Source organism: Tursiops truncatus, chromosome 5 (assembly GCF_011762595.2).
Source record: "Tursiops truncatus isolate mTurTru1 chromosome 5, mTurTru1.mat.Y, whole genome shotgun sequence".
NCBI classification, from domain to species: Eukaryota; Metazoa; Chordata; class Mammalia; order Artiodactyla; family Delphinidae; genus Tursiops; species Tursiops truncatus.
The window spans coordinates 90,899,211-90,920,670 of NC_047038.1; the positions used below are offsets into that span (position 1 = coordinate 90,899,211).

The 21,460-nt window shown below is 41.6% G+C and overlaps 1 protein-coding gene across 5 annotated transcripts in view; it reads left to right on the forward strand.

Moving 5' to 3' along the window:
• The window catches only part of ODAPH (odontogenesis associated phosphoprotein), a 30,493-nt gene extending 15,929 nt beyond the window's left edge, over positions 1-14,564 (forward strand). For 2 of the 5 annotated variants that reach the window (XM_073805339.1, XM_033857141.2), the window contains exons 2-5: positions 5,756-5,892; positions 6,004-6,310; positions 7,254-7,883; positions 13,895-14,564. In XM_073805339.1, coding sequence (XP_073661440.1) covers positions 7,817-7,883; positions 13,895-14,259 — 432 coding nt within the window. In that variant the 5' untranslated portion in view covers positions 5,756-5,892; positions 6,004-6,310; positions 7,254-7,816 and the 3' untranslated portion in view covers positions 14,260-14,564. The other 3 variants (XM_073805340.1, XM_073805343.1, XM_073805341.1) reach the window with 3 other exon arrangements.
• The last annotated feature ends 6,896 nt before the right edge of the window (positions 14,565-21,460 follow it).

A 21,460-nucleotide genomic window follows, 5' to 3' on the forward strand; every position in this document is an offset into this window, starting at 1 on the left:
AACAACATATGGTGCAGATCTTTTGGCTTTTAAAGTTGTTCAGAGCCAAGTTAAGAAGACCCCTGATGAGGTCTTGTTTTTTCGGTACAGTACATCATTTCTCCTCGCTAGGAGTACTTTGATGTAAACCAGCATAGCTTTAACAAATTTTTAAAGAGGGTCATAAATCTGATTTTCAAATGGTTACTCTGACGGTTCTGAACAGTTTGTTTCATGACTGTTATTTCATCATAAAGGTGTATCTTCAAAATCTGAATGCCAGTAGTCACTGGATACTTTCAATGCTGTTTTGTATTTTACAGAAAGTAGTGTTACTAACGTTTTTTAAAATACGAAATGCAGAAGAAACCATTAGAAATAGTGATGTGGCTCTTCTAGTTAAAATAGGAATTGGAGAGAGAGTTATAATATTTTCCTTTAATTAGGAGAGTAGATTACTATCCAAGAGCTTTTATTTAGAGAATTGGATAAGTAAACAGCAATTTTAGAATAGCTTCTTACTGAATTTACAAAAGAATAACTCTTAGTTATTTTCTAATTAATCCAAGGGTCAGAAATTTAGGTTTATCTCCTAATTTGTTAGTAAAAACAACTGAAATGGAGAGTCATAAACACTGTGGATCAGAATAAAATTACTAGCCCAAAGCCAGATTCTACTTTGAAGCATGTGTACGTTCATGAACTTCATTCACACGTCCATGCTATAATAGTTACAGTTTGAATATCAGTTATTTCAATGTGTTAACTAGAAATGAGCTGCATTTTTTGCTAATGTTCATTGTAATTTTATTTGTGTTACGTTAATATCAGTAAGGATATGGTCACTTGAATTTTTTTATATTTAAGAATTTTCTGTTTTAACGCACGTTACGTTTTTATGTAGGATTCCAAACCTTCCCTCTAAACGGGATTTTACCCACATTTGAAAGATTAGCATTATGCTAAGAAGAAATCATGGAGGTCCTGTCGTTTTACTACCTTAAAAAAAAACTCATTACCTACCCATTATTTATTTGAGTTATTTAATTTTGAATTCATAGTGGACACTCTAATGGGAAGTTTGGGTATGATCTTAAGTTTTATGGAGATTCTGTGATAGAGGTGGAGACTCTTTCCCTCAACCTGTTTTTGAGCAAAAAAAAAAAATTAAAGTCAGTGGACAGTGGAGAAAACTAAGAGGACAGATCCAAGCACAGTATGTCCAAATCCTAGATCTCTGCTGGCTGCTTAGAATAAATCAAGCCCAGAAGACCTATCCAAAAATCAGTCCCCAGTTTCTGCCACTATCGTCACAGTTGCCGCAGTCACTTCTGCCTCTAGTGTTCACAGTGAACTCAGCTTTTGTCTTCTTTTTCGTTGGTCTTAGTATCATCAAGAGAGAGAGAACTGTGGGCAAAGTATTGGTATCATCAAGAACCCAGAGCTTTCTACTTGCCATTTATTTTTATGGAGAAATGATTACCAATAGATAGAAATCTGACATAAGAGATAGGGTCCTCTCCACCTGACACCCAAACAAATGCCTGAACATGGTGCATACCTCAGTCCACTGTTCCCAGAGATTCCAGCCTAGCCTGAGAAGGAACTGTCCTGTGCAGAGCAGAGCCAGTCATCCCGCATCCAGAGGTTCCTTAAGCAGCCAAGGCCAACCTAAGACTATCACTTTGCTTTCAAGCTTGGAATAGCCTCTGGATCCTGGAACAAACCAATACACCAGTTCAACCTCAGCACCAAATCAGGTACAAAGGACTTGATATGGCATTTTTCTCCATATCAAGTTTAAATTTCTGGAAATAGATTTTGGTTGCTAAAGATAATCACAATTATACCATAGTCATTCATTTGAGAAAAGATGAAACGTGTTAAAAATATATATTTACGGGGCTTCCCTGATGGCGCAGTGGTTGAGTCTGCCTGCCGATGCAGGGGACACGGGTTCGTGCCCCGGTCCGGGAGGATCCCACGTGCCGCGGAGCGGCTGGGCCCGTGAGCCACGGCCGCTGAGCCTGCGCGTCCGGAGCCTGTGCTCCGCAGCGGGAGAGGCCACAACATTGAGAGGCCCGCGTACCGCAAAAAAAAAAAAAATATATATATATATATATATATATATATATAGTTTTAATAAAAAGATAAAATTATTATAGAAATAATTTGAGTGGTGAAGAATCCATTATATATTTGAAGAATAAAAAATTTTTTTCCAGTAATGTTCTCTATGTGGTTTTTATACATTCAGTTATTCAATAAAATGAGCCGAGAAAAATCAAGAGTATGTATACAGTGGTTTTGCTTTAACTTCTGCTACATTTTTTCCTCCACCAATAACTGTAATATCTTAGGGTCTGCTAGGTTAGGTGACCCAAGTAGCAGGCCTGCTTCCACCACAATATGAATCTGCCATAGACCTCTTTCCTTTCAGCCTCGCTCGACTTTGATTCCTCAAACTGCATTTCACCATACTTCTAAGAACTGTCACATCTCCCTTTTGGAGATTTGCTCAGGAGAAACCGTGGTGCCCATGCTCCCACATCCCTCACCTTCCTCCCAGCTGTACTTCTGCTCATAGAATTATGCCTGATGCAGAGCAGGAGCTGGAAGAGATGGAGTTGGGAGAAGAAAATGTCGGTCCAGTACAAGGAAACCTCAGAAGCAGAAGCCAGATACAATCTGTCATTTAAGAACCACATGGGGGTCCATAGTAAGCACCAGTAACAGCAGTTTAAGAGGAAATGCTGAGAACTTAGCACATTCAACCATTTCACAAGTATTTTTCAAGTTTCAGGAACTGTATGCCAGAAAATGTAGGCACTAGAGAACCGATAAAGAAAAGACCAGTTCCTACCCTCAAGGAAGTTAGAGGCTAGTAAGACGTTCCAAAGGTCATAATCCAGGGACACCAAGGAGTGCATTTCAGGAGGACGGGCTGCCTGATGCCTTTCTCCTCACTGTGCCCTGCTTTATTAGTAGACACATGTGCAGTAGAATTCATACCGCAACATCTTAAAGTATTAAGGGCTTCAGTCTCAGTCTCATTCATTTAATCTTTATCTTAGGCGCATAAAGAAGTTTTCAGACTAGCATATTTAACATCATAACCCCATCGAGTGTGCCGCTTTCAAAGCCCCATACACTGTTGCGAGGGATACAAAGATGATTAGATGAAGGAATTCACAGCCTACAGGGACGCACATGTATGTAACACAAACACAGAGAAGTGGGCCACATGGCAGGACCATGGCAATTAAAGTAGGTGACTATGAAATTAATGGAGCCTCCAAGTTCCAAAATGGAACTTAAGTGTGTCAGTGTGGGCACCTTAAACGGTTCTGTCCCAGGGCCTGGATTCTGTTAGCACCCTCCTTAGATGTGAGAGTAGGAGACCCAACCACCTGGGGAGAACCAAACAAACCTGGGTTCAATTCTCAAGCCTGTCAGTTTATTACATATGGGACCTGGGCCAAGTTACTGAGCTTCTCTATTTACACAGTGGACAGTAATACCTTCCTCACCCTGTTGTAGTGAGAATTATATTTAACTGGTTGTAAAACATAGACCATACAATCAGCTCTCCATACATTATTTTTCTCTCTTTAAATGCCATGGCAGGAGCATGGGAAAAGGAGATAAGAACAGGAAGAAGGGCAAAACACAAGAAGGGGAAAATGAACTCGATAGGGAGATAGGGAATAATAGTAGTACGGGCAACAGTGGCCGGTTGAGCTATTTGTGCCTTAAATAAACTTTCCCTCTCTGTGGCAGCTCAAAAGCAGGCAAGGAACATTGTCCCACTGAAAGGGAAATTTTTATTTAATCGTATCCTCCCACGTCAACCCTGAAAAGTCATTTATCTTAGATATGTCTCATTCATTCATTTATTCATTCGATGTCACTTTAAACAGTGCTGCTCATCATGTGGTTCAGAAACCCGTGTCCAAGTGAAGGAGCTGGCACCAGAAAGTAAATCAACTACATCACCAAGCCCACTATTTAGTCAACATTTTTTCACAGCAAGATTTTCTCCCTGAATGAAACAATGTGTTGATTTACATTGTCGAACGAGGAGCACCTTATCTCATTCTGGACTAGCTACTTTGAGTAGCACTGTCTCAGAGTACCCAGTCACTTACTAAATAGACAGTCTTTGAACTAACCTTAGCTGAGGAGTCCCCGACATATTTGTGTCAGATAATAAATTTCCCAAATCCTTGTGGTAGAGCTTGTGCAGTTCAAAAATAACATCACATATGACTCAGCAAATCTGGCCTCATGCTTTTCAAGAGACAAGTGTTTTATCAAACAAAGATAATGAAGCATACAGGCTGTGCAGAATGCTAACCACAAATACTAGAGGTGAGCACCTTGTGGAGATGGGCGTCAGTTGCAGACTTGCCAGCAAAGTGTACTCAACGTAGAATTTAATTAGAAATGAAGGGTACTGGTGCTTATAAAAGAGGTAGACTTTATAATGGTACAACGTGCTGCCAGGCTTTACAGCTGAAGGGAAAGACCTCTGAAATCCTGAGGATTTAAAAAAATGTTTTGGCTGCCACTCTATGAGTGACTGTGAGTTGTGGGTGGGTCTTAAAAATAGGGAATGCCTTATTGAGATGTACATTTCACCTTTCTGTGGCTGTCACCATTATCTGGACATATTTTGTTGAAAAGATAGGAAATGGTTTTAGCCAGCAATGAAATGTGGCTATCCAAAGGATCAAACTCACCAAGGCCCATAGGGACTGGAAAATTTTGGAGTGAAATGAAAACGTATTCTATAATTTAAATCTAAAAACAGTTTCAGCAAGTTATTTTTAAATGTACCTTATAGCAAAGGCACTCTGCATGTGCCCAGAGAGGGCTATGGGAGGATTGTTTGTAAGAGCAGAAAATGGAAAGCAACCCAAATTCCACCAAGTGGTGAATCAATAAATAAAACTATGGTGCACCCGTAAAGGCAATAACAAGCAACAATTCAAAAGAAAGAGACCAATCTATATGGATTGGCATGGAAAGAAAAGACATATTTTAAGTGAAAAAGAAAGAATTTAGAAGGCAACACAAAATATCCCATTTATATAAAAATTTTTTAAAGCCACCTACAGAACAGTTTCTGAGTATGCATGTATGTAAATATATAGGAAAAGGTATGGAAGGATATATGGCAAGCTGTTAAAAGTGCCTAGTTCTAGAGAAGGGAGCATATACTTCCGGTGGGCGGGGGCGGTGTGAGAGAGAGAGAGAGAAAGGAGAGGAAGGAAAAAGGCAGGCAGGGAGGGCGGGAGAGAAAATACAATGTTAACAGCATTCTACAAATTTAAATCAAAACTATGCCATTTCTGAAAAACTAGTAGTTGCTTGTTACCATTACCCTCATCATCTCCTGGAGACATTGGCTAAAGTTGAATCCAAGTCTTAAATTACTACCATTTCCTGTTACTCCTGGATATTTCCAAGAACTCTCTCAACCCCCGCCAGCTTTACTATTTACTAAGTTACAGAAACCACTGTCTGGGAAGGTATGATGACAAGATTTTAGTTAGCTTGCCTGTGACTGATCACCTAGCAGAACCCCAAAGAAAACCCCCTTCATTTCCTGTTGAGAAATTTCCCATTCAGCTTTCCAACTGACTCAATACCTCAAAAAACTAAAAAACAGGACTTCAAAGTACTGCTACCTGAGAAGTATTGCACACTCTCATAGAACTTTTCACAATCTTCATAAATCCTCACATTCTGCCTTTTCTTTGTTTTGTTTCAGATATCCAGGTTCTAGAGGAGATGTTTGTCCAAGACAGAAAGTTGTATTATTTTTCAGTAGTAATGATAGCTAACATTTACATGGCACCAATCTCCACTGAAAGTGCTTAAATGGTATTAACTCATTTAACCTATGAGGTAGGTACTCTTATTATTCTCATTTTATAGATGAGGAAATTAGACAAGTCAGGTAACTTGCTCATGGTCTCAACAGCTGGTATAATGACACATTTTCTCGCTATTATACAGAGACACGTTGTCGACCCTGATCTACAACGCCAGACCCAGAGATTTCGATTCACTGAATGCTGAATTACTATTGAATATTCAAAACACCTGAAGGCCAGACTGCAATCATTCCATTCAGGAGCTCCTACTGGGGCAGTTAGAGGCTGAAGGATAAAATGTGAACTCACCCTATGTCTGAGGCTGGGGAAAGTCCATAGTGACTCATCGCCACAATCTGGATCTGTCTGATGTTACTGCCAAGCATAAACAGGGCGGCTGAGCATGCAGGGTGAAGTCACCTCACCGCATATATAGCCAAGACATTCAGGTATCCACAGCTTCCACCTGCTCGGGAGTCTGTCTAGCCACCGGGTTTCTCTCAGCTCTCAGGAAGAATGCATGGAATGAGAAAAAGATCGGTCTTAATCTCTGCAAATGCCTTACCCAGCCACTGGAACTGACGTAATTTTCTACTCCCTGTCTACTTCTATAGTTTGTAATCAAATACAAGAATATAAAAGTTAATAGCTCTTCTTTCCATTTAGCAAGCAGCACTAGACTTAGAATCTTTATTCTCTATGTGATTTGTTTCTATAAGTCTATGTTGGGAATACTTTAAAATCCATTTTAGCATACCACAGGCCGTGCACTGTGTACGGCTTCAGGTATAGCTGGATTCAGAGGTTCAAATGTTGTTGTCAGAATCTGATATCTCTCCACTCTGTTTTATTGAGCAGACTCTTCATGTCTCTTCCCAACTTCAAGTCCAAAGGCAAAATGTGTGCCTTTTTTCCAATCACTTATACAAAAGACCCAGGACTAGTTTTTTTTTTCTTTCTTTCTTTCCTTTTTTTTTTTTTTTTTTTTTTGTGGTACACGGGCCTCTCACTGCTGTGGCCTCTCCCGTTGCAGAGCACAGGCTCCGGACCCGCAGGCTCAGCAGCCATGGCTCACGGGCCCAGGCGCTCCGCGGCATGTGGGATCTTCCCGGACCGGGGCACGAACCCGTGTCCCCTGCATCGGCAGGCAGACTCTCAACCACTGCGCCACCAGGGAAGCCTGTGTCTTTCTCTTTCTGACCTACTTCACTTAGTATGATCATCTCTAACTCCAACGTCCGTGCTTTTAAGCACTTGTGACCGCCCACTCCCATTCCTCCAGCAGCTGACAGGAAACAAACCAGGCATCTTACGGGCAGTTTGATGAATCAGAGGGGGCCTTGGAAGGACAAATCACTAAGTTAATCTCCCAAAATTTTCATGTTTGTTTAGACAGTGACCATGATGGCTACTAGAGAAGATAGTTTTCTGACTCTGCTGCTCTCGGCTCCTTGACAAAAGCAGAGAAGAAGTCGTAATCCCTGATCCAAGATCTGTGAACAGCCTCTTCAAACTGCCGGGGTCACAAAGCCTTTAGATAACGTCCTCCCTGTCCTGTTTGGTTTTGTTAAGTAAGTAAGCTACACAGAAGGAAGCGGTGCTGTACATTTCCTGGACAGATTCTTTCTCTTGCTGAGGGAGACCTATATACACAAGTAATGAGAAGGCACTAAGAGGGGAAGTTTGAAGGAATTAAAAGGATAGTGAGGGCGTGGTTGTCCACAATCCAACTCCAACCAAGGACAGATGAATGACGTTTGGCTGTCATTACAAGAAGCTCTGGTTGACAAATACTGTCTGGTATTTCCTTGCTGATTTCTTACCCTCACACCACAGGCCCTAATCCCTGTGGTCCACTATGCAAATGAAAACTCCCTGAATCAGTCTGCAGGTGACTCACCAACCCCTTTTAAGCCACGTTGGGTTCAAGGCAGTGACTGCTTGGGGTAGAAGCCATGGCTCACAGACTCTGCTTCTCCTACTGGCTACTGGTCTGCTGGTTGGTGGTAACTGTGGCAGAAGGTAAGGGTTTTGTTTTTATTCTACTGTGGGTCCAGTAATTGATAAGTTGTGTGAAAAGACAAAATTTGGCTCCATGATTATGCATATCGTGAACTGGAACTATTTACGTCAGCTTTCATCAGCCTGTGTGGTTAAAGAGAAAGAGGCTGAATTTTATCATCGGAAGGTCCTAGTCTCAGCCCTAGCTATGTGACTTTAGACACACTTAACTGTTCTGATTTCCATTTCCTCAAGTGTGAAGTGACAGCATTAATGATGTCCATTATTATGGGGGTCGTGAGGACCAAATGAGCTATCATGCAAGAAAAGCTCTTCATCCTTCAAGCACTATATGAATACTAGTTATTATTGATATAGAGCTAACAATTTCCACCCTGAATTACAGCAATGTCCACCTCTTTATATGCCCAACAGCCTGGTATTTTGCCCATGGTGGGTGTTCAGTCTCTGTTTATTAACTGCTTTAATTAATCACATCTAGTCAGTTGTGTCTTGGTGCTGTGGAGGTTAGCCTAGACTTCTTTCTTTAAGGTTCTATTAGATTCAATTTCTCCCCTACTCCTTTCTCTTTCCTTTTCCCCCACTACAAAATTTCCAGATGGCCTGAGCCAGAGCATTGGTTTACAAACGCTGGGGACAGGAAAGAAAAGGGGGAGAGCCCCAGGAGTCAAACTGAGTCCTCCACCACTTTCACGTGGCCTGGGGCTTTGCAGGAGCTCAGTCAGACCCTAGTCATCCCCTAGCAAGTTCCCTGCACCCATCCACCAAAGCTCACAACAGAACAGAAAGGGGCAGGGACATCAGAGGTGGTGGTGAGGCCACCAGAGATCACCTTGTCCAATCTCTGCATGAACTCAGGCGATCAGAGGGCAAGGAGACAGATTACAAAGAACACCTGCCCGATTCCCAAGACAAGACTGCAAACATCACCCGCTAAAAGTGACATCTGAAAGTGGCACCAGAACACAAAACCTGACAGCGGGCACCTTTCCAGAAAGTCAACCACTCTTCAGGAAACCTTGTAAATACGTAGCTAAATAAGTTATAATGAGATTAGAGGTTTATTCACTTTTTTTTTTAAAACACCATTAAAATGTGATTTCTGATTTAGGCTCACTCTTCCCCACTATCCCTCAGACTAGCCTCAAAGACCTTCAAATGCAGCTTCACTCTCTCCAGGCAGCCCTGGCTCCAGGCCATCACCCACTTACACATGCCCTGGCTCTGCCAGACGGGGTCATGTGTGGGTCTCCAAACCCACCCTGTTCTCTCTCTCCTCCACAGCAGCAGCTATAGTTGCCCCCCCTCCTGATTTCACCACTGTTTATTGCAATTCTGCTTCACATGGTGATGTTTAATGTCACTATAGTATTACCTTCACATAAGGCTTTCTTAAGACACATAGCTTTCAAATTGCAATCTCCCTCTCTCTGACATCTTTGAATTCTTAGAGCAATTTGTATATCACCCGTGGTCCATACTGCATTCTGCTCTGCATTATAGATCCATGTATTTGTAGCGTCTCCCCACCTCTCGAGGGCAGGCCCCGTGTCTTTATCATCTCTGCATTTGTCACAGCACGTAACAAAGTAACCTGCACACTGTTGAAACTACTAGACTTATAGCATAGGATTGAAAGAGGCCTGTGTGAACTGGTATGAACTGGGCTCCTATGTCTTTACCTGTAAAATTAGAGATTTGGCTAAAATAGCCAGTTATTCTGTGAGTCTACAAAATGAATTAAGTTGCAGTTACTGTGAGCAAATTAATCACAGGACTTATATTTCTTTTTGGTTCGACTCTAAAGGCACCTGAGAATTTTTGTGATCCTCCAAGTGTAAAAGAAGAACTGCATACTTATACATCAAGTATAAAACTTACTTCTCTTAGAAATCAGGGTAGTTCACTACAAACCAGCTATTGTCTGCCCAAATAACCACAGAGTACAGATAATTATATTTTTTAAAAAAAGGTCATCTCACCCTTACTTTTTTTTTTTAAAGTACTAGTTGTTAGCATACGATGAATTTCATGTCTAGACTATAGTAAACCCACTTAAAATTGATGTCCAAACTCCAAGCAATATTTTGGGTCTTGATTATTTTATTATCTTTTAATTTTTTAAATTTATTTTATTTTATTTTTGGCTGCATTGGGTCTTCGTTGCTGAGTGAGGGCTTTCTCTAGTTGCAGCCAGCGGGGGCTACTCTTCGTTGCGGTGCGCAGGCTTCTCTTTGCAGTGGCTTCTCTTGTTGTGGAGCACAGGTTCTAGGCACACGGGCTTCAGTAATTGTGGCTTGTGGGCTCTAGAGCACAGGCTCAGGAGTTGTGGCACACGGGCTTAGTTGCTCCACGGCACGTGGGATCTTCCCAGACCAAGGCTGGAACCCGTGTCCCCTGCATTGGCAGGTGGATTCTTAACCACTGCGCCACCCGGGAAGCCCTATCCTCTAATTTTGAATGTAAGTTATTATTGCAATTTTCCTGGGACTGGAGGGACTTCCGTGGCGGTCCAGTGGGTAAGACTCTGCACTCCCACGTCAGGGGGCACAGGTTCAACCCCTGGTGGGGGAACTAAGATCCTGCATGCCGGGCAGCGAGGCCAAAAAAATTTTTTTTTTAATTTTTTTCTGGGACTGGAATGAAATACTGAGCTTCACAAAAATCTACAGAGAGGAACTCAGCATCTACACTCAACATCTGCCTCATTCAATTAATCAGCTATGTACTGGGCATGAGGCCAAGCCAGGGACTGTTCTGGGTACTAGGGACATAGCAATGACCAACAGAGTCAACAGGCCTTGTGTTGATGGAGGCCCAATAACAACAGCTAAGACCTACCAAATGCACGTGTCAGGCATGTTCTCAGCACTTTACAAGCCAGTGAGATAGGTAGTATTATTTTCTCCATTTTACAAATAAGGAAAAGAAGACTGAGAGAAGTTAAGGAAGCTATCGATGGTCACACAATTATTAAACGGCAGAGCTCAGGGATCCTATGCCGTTCTGCCTCTCAAAATGTTTCCAATCTGCACTTAAATATTTGACCTAGTTTGGTCTAATTATGGTTGCAAAAGAGCTCTTTGTGTTTGATATTCAGTATCTTTGCTGTCATGTCAGTATGTTACATAATGAGAAATATTTGCTTATTAATGATCACATTATCCCTGAGAGGTAGGAATGTGGTAACTTTTGAAATTATGGAAACTGAGATTTCTCTCAGTCTGTTCAAGTCCACCGTAGGCACTGGGCTAGCAATGAGATCAGGTGTACAGAATGATCAGACAGATACTTCAGTGCAGGAGGAATACAACCGCTGAATGGTAATCACATGACTGATGAATATGATGAAAGTGGACTCACAGGGTGCTAGGGAAGCATATTGCCAGGGGCCTTAAGCCAGCCTCAAGGGAGGGAAGGCCTCCCAGAGGAAATGAGACATGATCTACCATAAACTTCTTTGGTTCTACTTCTCTCACTTCAAAGAGAACTCTACACACTTCTGAGTCTATTTTTTCCCACCTATTTAAGCCACGGGAATCTGACTCGGTTTCCTCCATTCCACAAAAACTACTTCAAAAAAATCATCCATGGCTGTGGGCTTTTAAAAATCTGGTTCCAGATGCCTAGAGCACCATTGTCAGGAGGATTTGGAGAATAGCCTCAGTTTTAAGAAGTAGAAAGAGCACAAGGGGTGGGTGTTTTTAAAAACTAGAGTCCAGCTTAATGAGTGGCAGAGCCCAAGACCTAGCTAAGCCTGATCTGATAGCAAAATGTCAAGATGGAGCTTAAGGATAAGGCTAGCTTCAGACTTCCCTGGTGGCACAGTGGTTAAGAATCCTCCTGCCAATGTATGGGACACGGATTCGAGCCCTGGCCCGGGAAGATCCCACATTCTGCGGAGCAACTAAGCCCGTGCGCCACAACTACTGAGCCTGCGCTCTAGAGCCCGCGAGCCACAACTACTGAAGCCCGCATGCCTAGAGCCCATGCTCTGCAACAAAAGAAGCCACCACGATGAGAATCCCGCGCACCACAACGAAGAGTAGCCCCTGCTCGCCGCAACTAGAGAAAGCCCGTGCATAGCAACGAAGACCCAACGCAGCTAATAATATATAAATTTTTTTTTTAATTTAAGAATAAGGCTAGCTTCTCCCCTAGTGACTGGATTCTCAGCAGAAAGTTTTCATGTTACAAAGGTTCAGAATTGATCTGATTGTGTATAGGAAAGAATGAGTAATATGGGATTTAATCAGCTTCTGTAGTTTGAAATGTCTTAATCTAGTTTCAGCCATAAGATTTTAATACTCAGTAGCCTGGGTGGGTATGGGAGAAAGGGTCAGTATTTAATTCAAGAAACAGACACCCATTCAAGCTGGCTTAAAAGAAAATGAATAGAGCTGGAGGTGGGGTGATTATTATAAAGATATTTCCAAGGAACTTAAGTACAGCCAGCCCTCAAAAAGACCAGCCCTGAGAAAGTCAAGAGTCAAGGTTACCCTCATCATCACTCTGTTACCACAGAGGCACTTGTCTCTTTTTCTCTTTGAGAGGCTTTCCCCATTTTACAGCTATGGAAATATTGGTTTCTCTGTTTATTCAACATTCAACTGGCCAATACCTGACACTCCAGCCCCCGCCCTACCACTTCCAGTAACATCTTCCACTAGCTGTGTCTCTGTTGAAATTCTTGAGTGAAAATCTGATTGGTCACTGGCCAGCCAATGAATGAGTTGAGTGTCTAACAACAGTCCAATCAACCATAGCCAGAGGAGTGTAGTACTGACCTTTCCAGGTATTATGGGTGAAACAGAATCTCTAGAAGGGGCTATGAATAAGCAGACCCAGTACAACCAAGAAACCTGAATTCAGCTGTTTTAAAGGTGAGGGGAATCTAGCTCTCAACTTACTGTGAGGAATTCATTTTTCCATCATTCACACTCAGCAACCCTTTCCAGGCCTCTTTTGGTAAGTCTCTAAGGGAGTGAAGAAATAATTTCCTAAAGGAAAGCTTGCTTTTTCGCAGCCAGTTTGATTGTATGATACAGTTAGAGGGAAGACCTTGACACTGGAGGTTGATCCAAATTTCTTCTCAGAAATTAATGTCATCCTGTTCCTCAGTGCTCATTCCCCTGGAGCAAGTAGATGTTCCCTCCCTTCCTCTTCAGGGAATGATTTCACTGCTGGGGAAGTGAAGCAGGCCTTTTCTTTACATTACTTTTTTTCCATCAAATTTTCTTTCTTTATGTATAATTTATGCACAATAAAATGCACAAATCCTAAGGGTATATATTGATCACATTTTAGATATGTGTGTGTGTATACGTATGTGTGTACATTCGTACTTTTGTGTATATAGGTATGTATGTGTAAATATAAGTGTGTGTGTGTGTATATCTATCTCCATATTCATGTAACAACCACCCAGATCGAGATCTAAAGAATTCACTGGTTACTTTTTCCACTAAATAACACCTACGCTAACCCTAAGCTAACTATTTTTGACTTTTTTTTTTTACCATAGATTAGTTTTGCTTGTTCTTGAACTTCATAAAAATGGAATCTTACAGTATGTATTCTTTTGCGTCTAACTTCTTTGCTCAACATAACATCACAGGATACATCCATGTTGTTGTATTAGTAATTCTTCCTTTTCATTGCTGAGTATTCTTTCATTGTATGAATACACAGTTTGTTTATCCATTCTCCTATTGATGGACACTGGCATTGTTAGCAGGTTTGGGTTAATGTTAATAAGACTGTTGTGAACGTTCTTGAACTAGTCTTTTGTAGATATAAGCACTCATTTCTCTTGGGTAAATTCCAAGTGGAATTTCTGGGTCATAAGGAGTGTCTGTGTCTCATTTTACTGGGCTGGGCAGTTCTCTCAAACATGCTTTGAGACTCTAGAATTCTCTCTTCCCCTCTTTCTCCCCTGCCTCCACCTGAAGACTCTCCCCTCTGCTCGTGTCATCAGGCCTGTTTCCTGACTTGCGCTTTTCTCCCCACAGGACAGGAAGAGGTATTCACCCCTCCTGGAGACTCACAAAATAATGCAGAGCCTACAGACTGCCAGATCTTTACACTTACCCCTCCTCCCACCACAAGGAACCCAGTGACGAGGATCCAGCCCATCACCAGGACACCCAGGTGTCCCTTCCATTTTTTCCCACCACAAAGGCCCAGAGTCCACATTAGGTTCCCATACAGACCTTTCCTCCCTCCGAGGTGCTACCACCATTTTCAGTTCCATCCATTTTTTCGGCCGCACAGTCGCCTTCCTCCTTATTATTATTTCCCCAGAAGAAGACTCTGGAGAGGAAGCTCCTCTGAGGAAAGCAGAGAAAAGAGAGAAGCGCCAAACGTGCTGAAGTAAAAGAAGCCAAGGCCTCAGGAAAAAGATTTCTGTTTTCAGTGACTAAACTAAAACTATTGGACTGGAAAATTAAGCATCGGTGATATCTCATTGTGGTTTTGATCTGCATTTCCCTGATGATTAGTGATGTTGAGCCTTTTCATGTGCCTGTTGGCCATCTGCATGTCTTCTTTGGAAAACTGTCTATTCAGTTCTGCCCATTTTTTAATCAAGTTGTTTGTTTTTTTGATGTTGAATCGTATGAATGCTCAGGTACTTTTATACGTAAGAAAAAAATAAAGAAAACCACTTCTTTCCTTTTTCAAGCACAGAGCATATTTGACTAATTTTTATAATAAAGTGTAAGTAAGTATCAGGTTCCAATAGGAACTTCCTTGTTCTAAACAGCAGAAGGACCAAAGCATTGAGGAGTGGGAGGTACAAACGAGCAGACACAACTGGAGCAGTGTATTTGGGGCAATAAATTCTGTATACCTGAGCAACTCCTAGAGTTATTACCAGGTAAAAGCACTGAGTCATCATAAAACAGCTCTAAACTGGAAACAGCATGAATGTCCACCAACAGTAGAAAGGGTAAATAATGATCATCTCATATCCTAGAATACAACACAGCCATGAAAAACAGCAGATCGCTGCTTCACACAACAACATAAATGAATCTCACAACTTCGTGTTGAGTGAAAGAAGCCAAACACAAAAGAATACATACAGTAAGATTCCATTTATATGAAATTCAGGAACAAGCAAAACCAACCCATGGTGATGTGATAGAGGTCAGAATAGTGATGACTTTTGAGGGGATATTGGCTGAGTAAGGGCAAGAGGGAGCCTGCTGGGACCTGAAAATATTCCATTTCTTAATCTGGGTGATGGTTACACAGGGTGTACACATTTCTAAAAATTCACCAAGCTGTATGTTTAAGATTTATGTATTTTACAATATGTAAATTATCTTTCAATTGAAAATGTTTTAAATGCTGCAGTGCAGAGGAAATCAGTAAAGGTATGCTAATTATAACTGTAGATTTAATTTGTTAAATAAGCTTTCAAATATTTCACTGACTGGTAGTTGGCAAGGTTATATTAAGTAATATTTCACTGATAAGTCAGACATAGAAAGACAAATACTGTATAATATCACTTATATGTGGACTCTAAAAAAGCCAAATTCACAGAGAGTAGAGTGACTGGGAGAGGTGGAGAAATGGGGAGATATTGGTCAAAAGGCACAAACGTCCACTTCTAAGATTAACAAGTCCTAGGGATCTAATGTACAGTGTGGTGATTATAGCTAATAATACTCTATTATATATTTAAAAGTTGCTAAAAGAGTAGATCCTGAATGTTCTCATCACAAAAAAGAGATGGTAATTGTGTAACGGGATGGAGGTGGTAGCTAATGCTTTGGTGGTGACCGTTTTGCAACAGGTAAGTGTTACAAAATCAACACGTTGCACACCTTAAACTTACACAATGTAATATGTCAATTACATCTCAATAAAGCGGGGAGGGGGAGGCACTATTTCACTGAAATATCACCTCATAACAGTAAGCAGAAGGGACTTCCCTGGTGGCGCAGTGGATAAGACTCCATGCTTCCAATGCAGGGGACCCAGGTTCTGATCCATGGTCAGGGAATTAGATCCCACATGCTGTGACTAAGAGTTCACATGCCACAACTAAGGAACCTGCACGCCGCAACTAAGGAACCTGCGCACCGCAACTAAGACCCAGCGCCACCAAATAAATACTAAAAAAAAAAAATAACAGTAAGCAGAAGACTTTGCACATTTTTTAGCACGAAGCAATATGTATTTGTCTTTCCCAACTAAGGCAAATTTAAACCAGAAATTTTTTAACAGCCTCAAATATAACCCTATAGTTGGCTATCAAAAGAACCAGAAAAAGAGAGAAACACACATTCTGAACAGAAGATATCTCCCACAATGTTGACATTGGAAATTTACGATAAGCATGAATTGGACAGTAGCAGTTCAATGATTTGTGTAGAAGGGGCCATCTCTACTAATACATCTGAAACCTCTTGACACAGATGTCCAGGTCCTTAACAGTGGCCTGCATGACTCGGCCTCCCCACGCCTCATCCCCAGCCTCTTCCTCTCTGACCTCATCTCACACTACTCTTTTCCCTTCTCACTCCACTCCAGACACACTGCCCTCCTTGCTGGTCCTCACACCAAACGCACTCCCTCCTGAGGACTTGTGCCCTCGCGGTCCCTCTGGCTACGGTGCCTTTGACCCAGATAATACAGGTTATCCATAGGGGTCCTCCCCTCACTCCTTTCAGGACCTTCATAAAATGCCACCTCTCAGTTCCTGGCCACCCGAATTAAATGTGCATGCACAGACCTACTTCCTCTTCCCATTCCTGGCTTTATTTTTATCCCTAGCATGAATCACATTCAGTCATTCTATATGTATTCATAGGTACCTCTTTTATTATTTGTCTTTCACATCAGAAAGTAAGCTCTTTAAAAGCAGTGATTTGTATCTATTGTGTTCATTCCTTTATCTCCAGGACCTAAAACAATCCTTGCATATAGTAGGGATTCAATAAATATTTGTTAAATAAATGAACTTTTAAGGCTCCTGGTATTTTAACCCTATTTGCTTGCAAATCAATTCCCACATATCAGAGGAAGTCTCAGGATTTTAAAATCTTCTCCAGCAAAAAAAGAACTTCTATTGAGGAGAGAAAGATAAGTATAAACCTCTCTCTCAAATAAAACAGTTACTGGCCACTGGTGCATGCTTTCAAACTTCTTTGAAGAATTTTAACATGAGTCTTTCTCTTTTCAGTGCTGATAAATTTTTTCCCTTTCAGTAGTTCGTTAGAAAATAGGTCAGAATGGTAACCAGAGACAGAGAATGCTCCAATTTAATTGCTCACTTAATTTTGTAATTTTTTCAGGCTTTTATTAGTAGAATCTATCACTTTTTTCAAACTCTGAGTCCAATCCTCTTTGTAAAATCTCTCCAGGCTAGGTGAAGACATACAGATTTCCTGGGAAAGCTATTATCTGAGATGCCTCTTCAAACTGTTATTCTTTAAATATGTGTTCAACAAGCAAGGAGAAACTGATTTTCTGACAACAAAATTTATAGATATCTTGGCTTATGTTCTAAATAGGTGATTTATTACACGTTCTGTACATAGTAAACACTTTACCTTTTTTTGGAAAAATCTTTCACCATGTTCCTTCACTTGGGGAATTAGATGCCCACCATCACTCAGAATAGAGGTAGATTTCATATAGTCATAGAATTATGTGCAAAATGTGTCTTAAGTTTCTGTTTCCATGCTGGCAAAGTATTTCTCTTTTCCTATAGCCTCTTTTCAGTTTTCATTGGTGATTTATTTTTTCAAATCAACATGTTGAGAGGTATATCGAGGACTTTATTTTTAGACACATAATAGATAACTTGTTTCCCCTAAACAACATGCCCTACACTTTTGTAAATTCAGAACTCCAGTGGACTGACTGCTGACTTAACATACATCTTAGCTGACTGATACCAAGGTTGGAAATGTGCCTCAGGCTGTACCATGCGGACTCCCTATGCTGCATTCCAATATAATCAAGAAAAGTGGCCAGAGCCACAGTGTGGACTAATTTTCCAATTTCCATTCATTGTGAGCATCAACTTACATTTTGCTGCTTGTAAATCACACTTGAAGACCATATTTCCGATTCATTCCAAAGATGTTCAGCGCCCTTTTGTTGGATCAGCTCTCTTGGAAGTAGCCTGATCAGCCTTCCTGCCACTCTGCATTTGCCCATCCGCTCCCATTTCATCGTTGTGAGGCAAATTTACTTTCATAACTCTTCAGGGTTTTTTTCTTTTACTCAGGATTCTCAGTGAAGTGCACAGCTCCTCCTCATTGCCCCCACGCTCCCACCAGCCTAGCTCTCCTCCAGCCACTGGTTCTGCCTTGCTGACCTCAGAGTCACCAGCCACCTGCTGACAGTAGGGGAGCCCTGATCCAATCAGAGAGATAAACGCCACGTGCGTTGGGTCTCCTCCGCTCCCACTCTGCTTCCTAAACCTTTTAAGACCGGACTAACAGAGTTTAACTATCAATGTCCACCAGGGCGCGCCCCTCCACGGCCGGCACCATCTGATGGCCCGTCTATTACAGTTCTTCCTTGCCACCCCTGCGGTTCAAATAGATTACGCAATCCTTAACACTGGGCCCTTAAAAACGGGGAAAGAAGACGGCTTATTGCATGGACAAAAGAGCAGATAATACCCCTCAGGTGAAATTTATCGCAGGTTTTAGCGCTTCTCTCCTTGGGAAGAAAATCGCTCTCTACTGCCCCCTCTTGGATCACGCTTGACAGCCCTGGGCAGTCCTGGGCGGAGCCAAAGGAGTAAGGTGTCGTCGTAGTGAAATGGATGTAAGGCCAGCTGCAGCAACCCTCGAGCTCAGACCTTTCACAACCCTCCTTAAATAATTCCTGTCCATCCGAACAGAGCTGACGTCTTCATTCCTCTGCCCTAGAAGGGAAAAAGTGCTTCTCTCGCATTAACTTATTTCCTCCCAAGACTCAGCAGAAGAAAGGGGATCTGAACACCTTACTTAGGACGACAAGTATAATTTAAAATACATTCTTCTGGCTGGGCTGCATTTCCCAGTTTAAAGTAATTTTTGATCTACAATATACCTTGAGCCAAGCTATATTATCTGAATCTGGTGTTTACCTTTGTTTTCAGGAAGTATGAAACACATCTACAAAGGAAAATCTCCAACACTCAAGCCTCACTTTTTAAGACCTTTAGTATCCTTTCTTCAAAGAAGGAACCCAAGTGACCAATAAATATCTAAAAAGAAAAAATCTATGAAAACATGTGTAACCTCAGTAGTAATCAAGACAATGTAAACTAAAGCAAGACAATCTTCACTCAGCAGATTGGTCCACATGGAAATTATTAGTAGTATTATCTACCATAGTCCAGGCGTGGGGAGGTACTTTCCCAGACACTGTTGGTGAGAATGGAAATTGGTACGGCATTTTTGGAGGACAATTTGGCAGAATGGGTGAAAATCTAAAAGGAAACATACATTTGCAGCTTCAAAACATCCTTATCTGGTGAGCACTGTGACTGTTTTCTCCAGCATCCATGTCCTGTATGCCTCCCCAGCTCTGCAGAAGCCTGGTGGTTCCATGGGTAGGCTGTCATTAGCCTAACCCAATCAGTATAATCCTGTTTCCTTTTGCTCTTGTTATTAATTCAAGCAAAGGAATGTAACAGAGCCCCAAGCCAATCAGTGCACACCATTCCCCTGGCTACAATGCTTGATTCAAGGTGAGCAGTATCCAAATCTGGCTTAATAAGAGTAAAGTGAAGTTTTGTTTATGGCTGGAGAAACATGCTTCCTCCTCTGTAAGTGGACGAGGATGGGTGTAGCTCCAGGAGCCTAAGCTCCCAAAGTTTTTATTATCTAAACGAAAAACATTTTAATTGATTCCAGATCTAAGTAATCATGACCATATATCTATTTCAACAAACACCCATGGCTCTATCATTTACTGAGTGACACTGAGTAACTTTCAAAGCCTATGCAGTAAGTCCCCTACATACAAATGAGTTCCGTTCCAAGAACGCGTTCGTTAAGTCCTGTTTGTTCATAAAGCCAACAGGGTTAGCCGAGGTGCCCAACTAACAGTCGGCTACACAGTAGTGTACTGTAATAGGTTTATAATATTTTTCACACAAATAATACATAAAAAACAGACACAAAAAATAAAGGAAACATTTTTAATCTTACAGTACAGTACCTTGAAAAGTACAGTAGTACCAGCTACATCACTGCTGCTTTTACGCTTGCTTTCAGGCATCCTGGGCTTGAAATAAAGATACTGTACTCTATACAGTACTGTACAATGAAGTACACAAAAGCACAACCACTGGTAGAGGATGCACGCACGTGACAATGTACGCCAGACATGTGAACTAACTTACGTGACTGGACACACGAACGCACGTTCACAACTTTGAAAGTTCAAAAAATTGAAGGTAGAGGACTTACTGCACTTTGCCTCTAAACCATGACTAACATTCCTACCTTCACAGGGTTACTATTATTATCGTCACGTAGAAATCACAGAGCTAGATGGTGTGGAACAGAAATAGACAAATAAGATGTAGTTCCCAATCTTTAGAGACACAGAAATTTTGGTGGGGGCGGTGACACTGGGTATTGTACTTGCCCGTGTGCCTTCAGAATCTGGCCCTGACTCTTCTGGAGGGACTAGGAGCAATTTAATAAACAGCTTTTCTACTTAAAAAATATACAGTGGAGGAGACAGACAGGTAGGTATACATGTAAGCAAAAGGAGTGATGATCTAAGGAAGAAGACTAAACGCAGGTTCAGGAGGGAAGTAACCAATGGGAACATTGCTGTGGGATGGAAGGATTGTTTTAAATTCTAGTGGCAATGTTAATGGAGATCGCTTTCCAGAACTAGAGGCATGGAGATAGCTAAATGGAGGTAAACTGACATTAAAAACCTGTTCTCTTGACTGATAAGAGAGCCTACACTAGTGTAGGGACAGGAAGACATGCTGAATTGAAATATTTTGGTTTCATTTCCCTGACTCCTTCTTTTTTTTTTGATTTAATTTTGTTTTTTTAATTTTTTTAAATTTATTTTTGGCTGTGTTGGGTCTTCGTTGCTGCGCACGGGCTTTTTCCAGTTGCAGCAAGCAGGGGCTACTCTTCGGTGCGCGGGCTTCTTATTGCGTGCAGTGGCTTCTCTTGTTGCGGAGCACGGGCTCTAGGTGCGTGGGCTTCAGTAGTTGTGGCACGCAGGCTCAGTAGTTGTGGCTCACGGGCTTCGTTGCTCCATGGCATGTGGGATCTTCCCAAACCAGGGCTCGAACCCATGTTCCCTGCATTGGCAGGCGGATTCTTAACCACTGCACCACCAGGGAAGCCCGACTCTTATTTAATTCACATTAACCAACAATACAGTTTTCAAAGTTTCGCTAGAACCTTCCTCACTTCTACAGGAGATGATCTGGCATGCCAAAGTACAAGTAGGGATTAGATAAGGCTACGTCATGGGGGGAAATAAAATTTCACTGAAAGCAAAGGAAAATGACATTTGGTGGATGGGTTTTTGTTTTGTTTTCTGTTTCTCAGCATATAATAGAGTCGATATCAGATATCCAC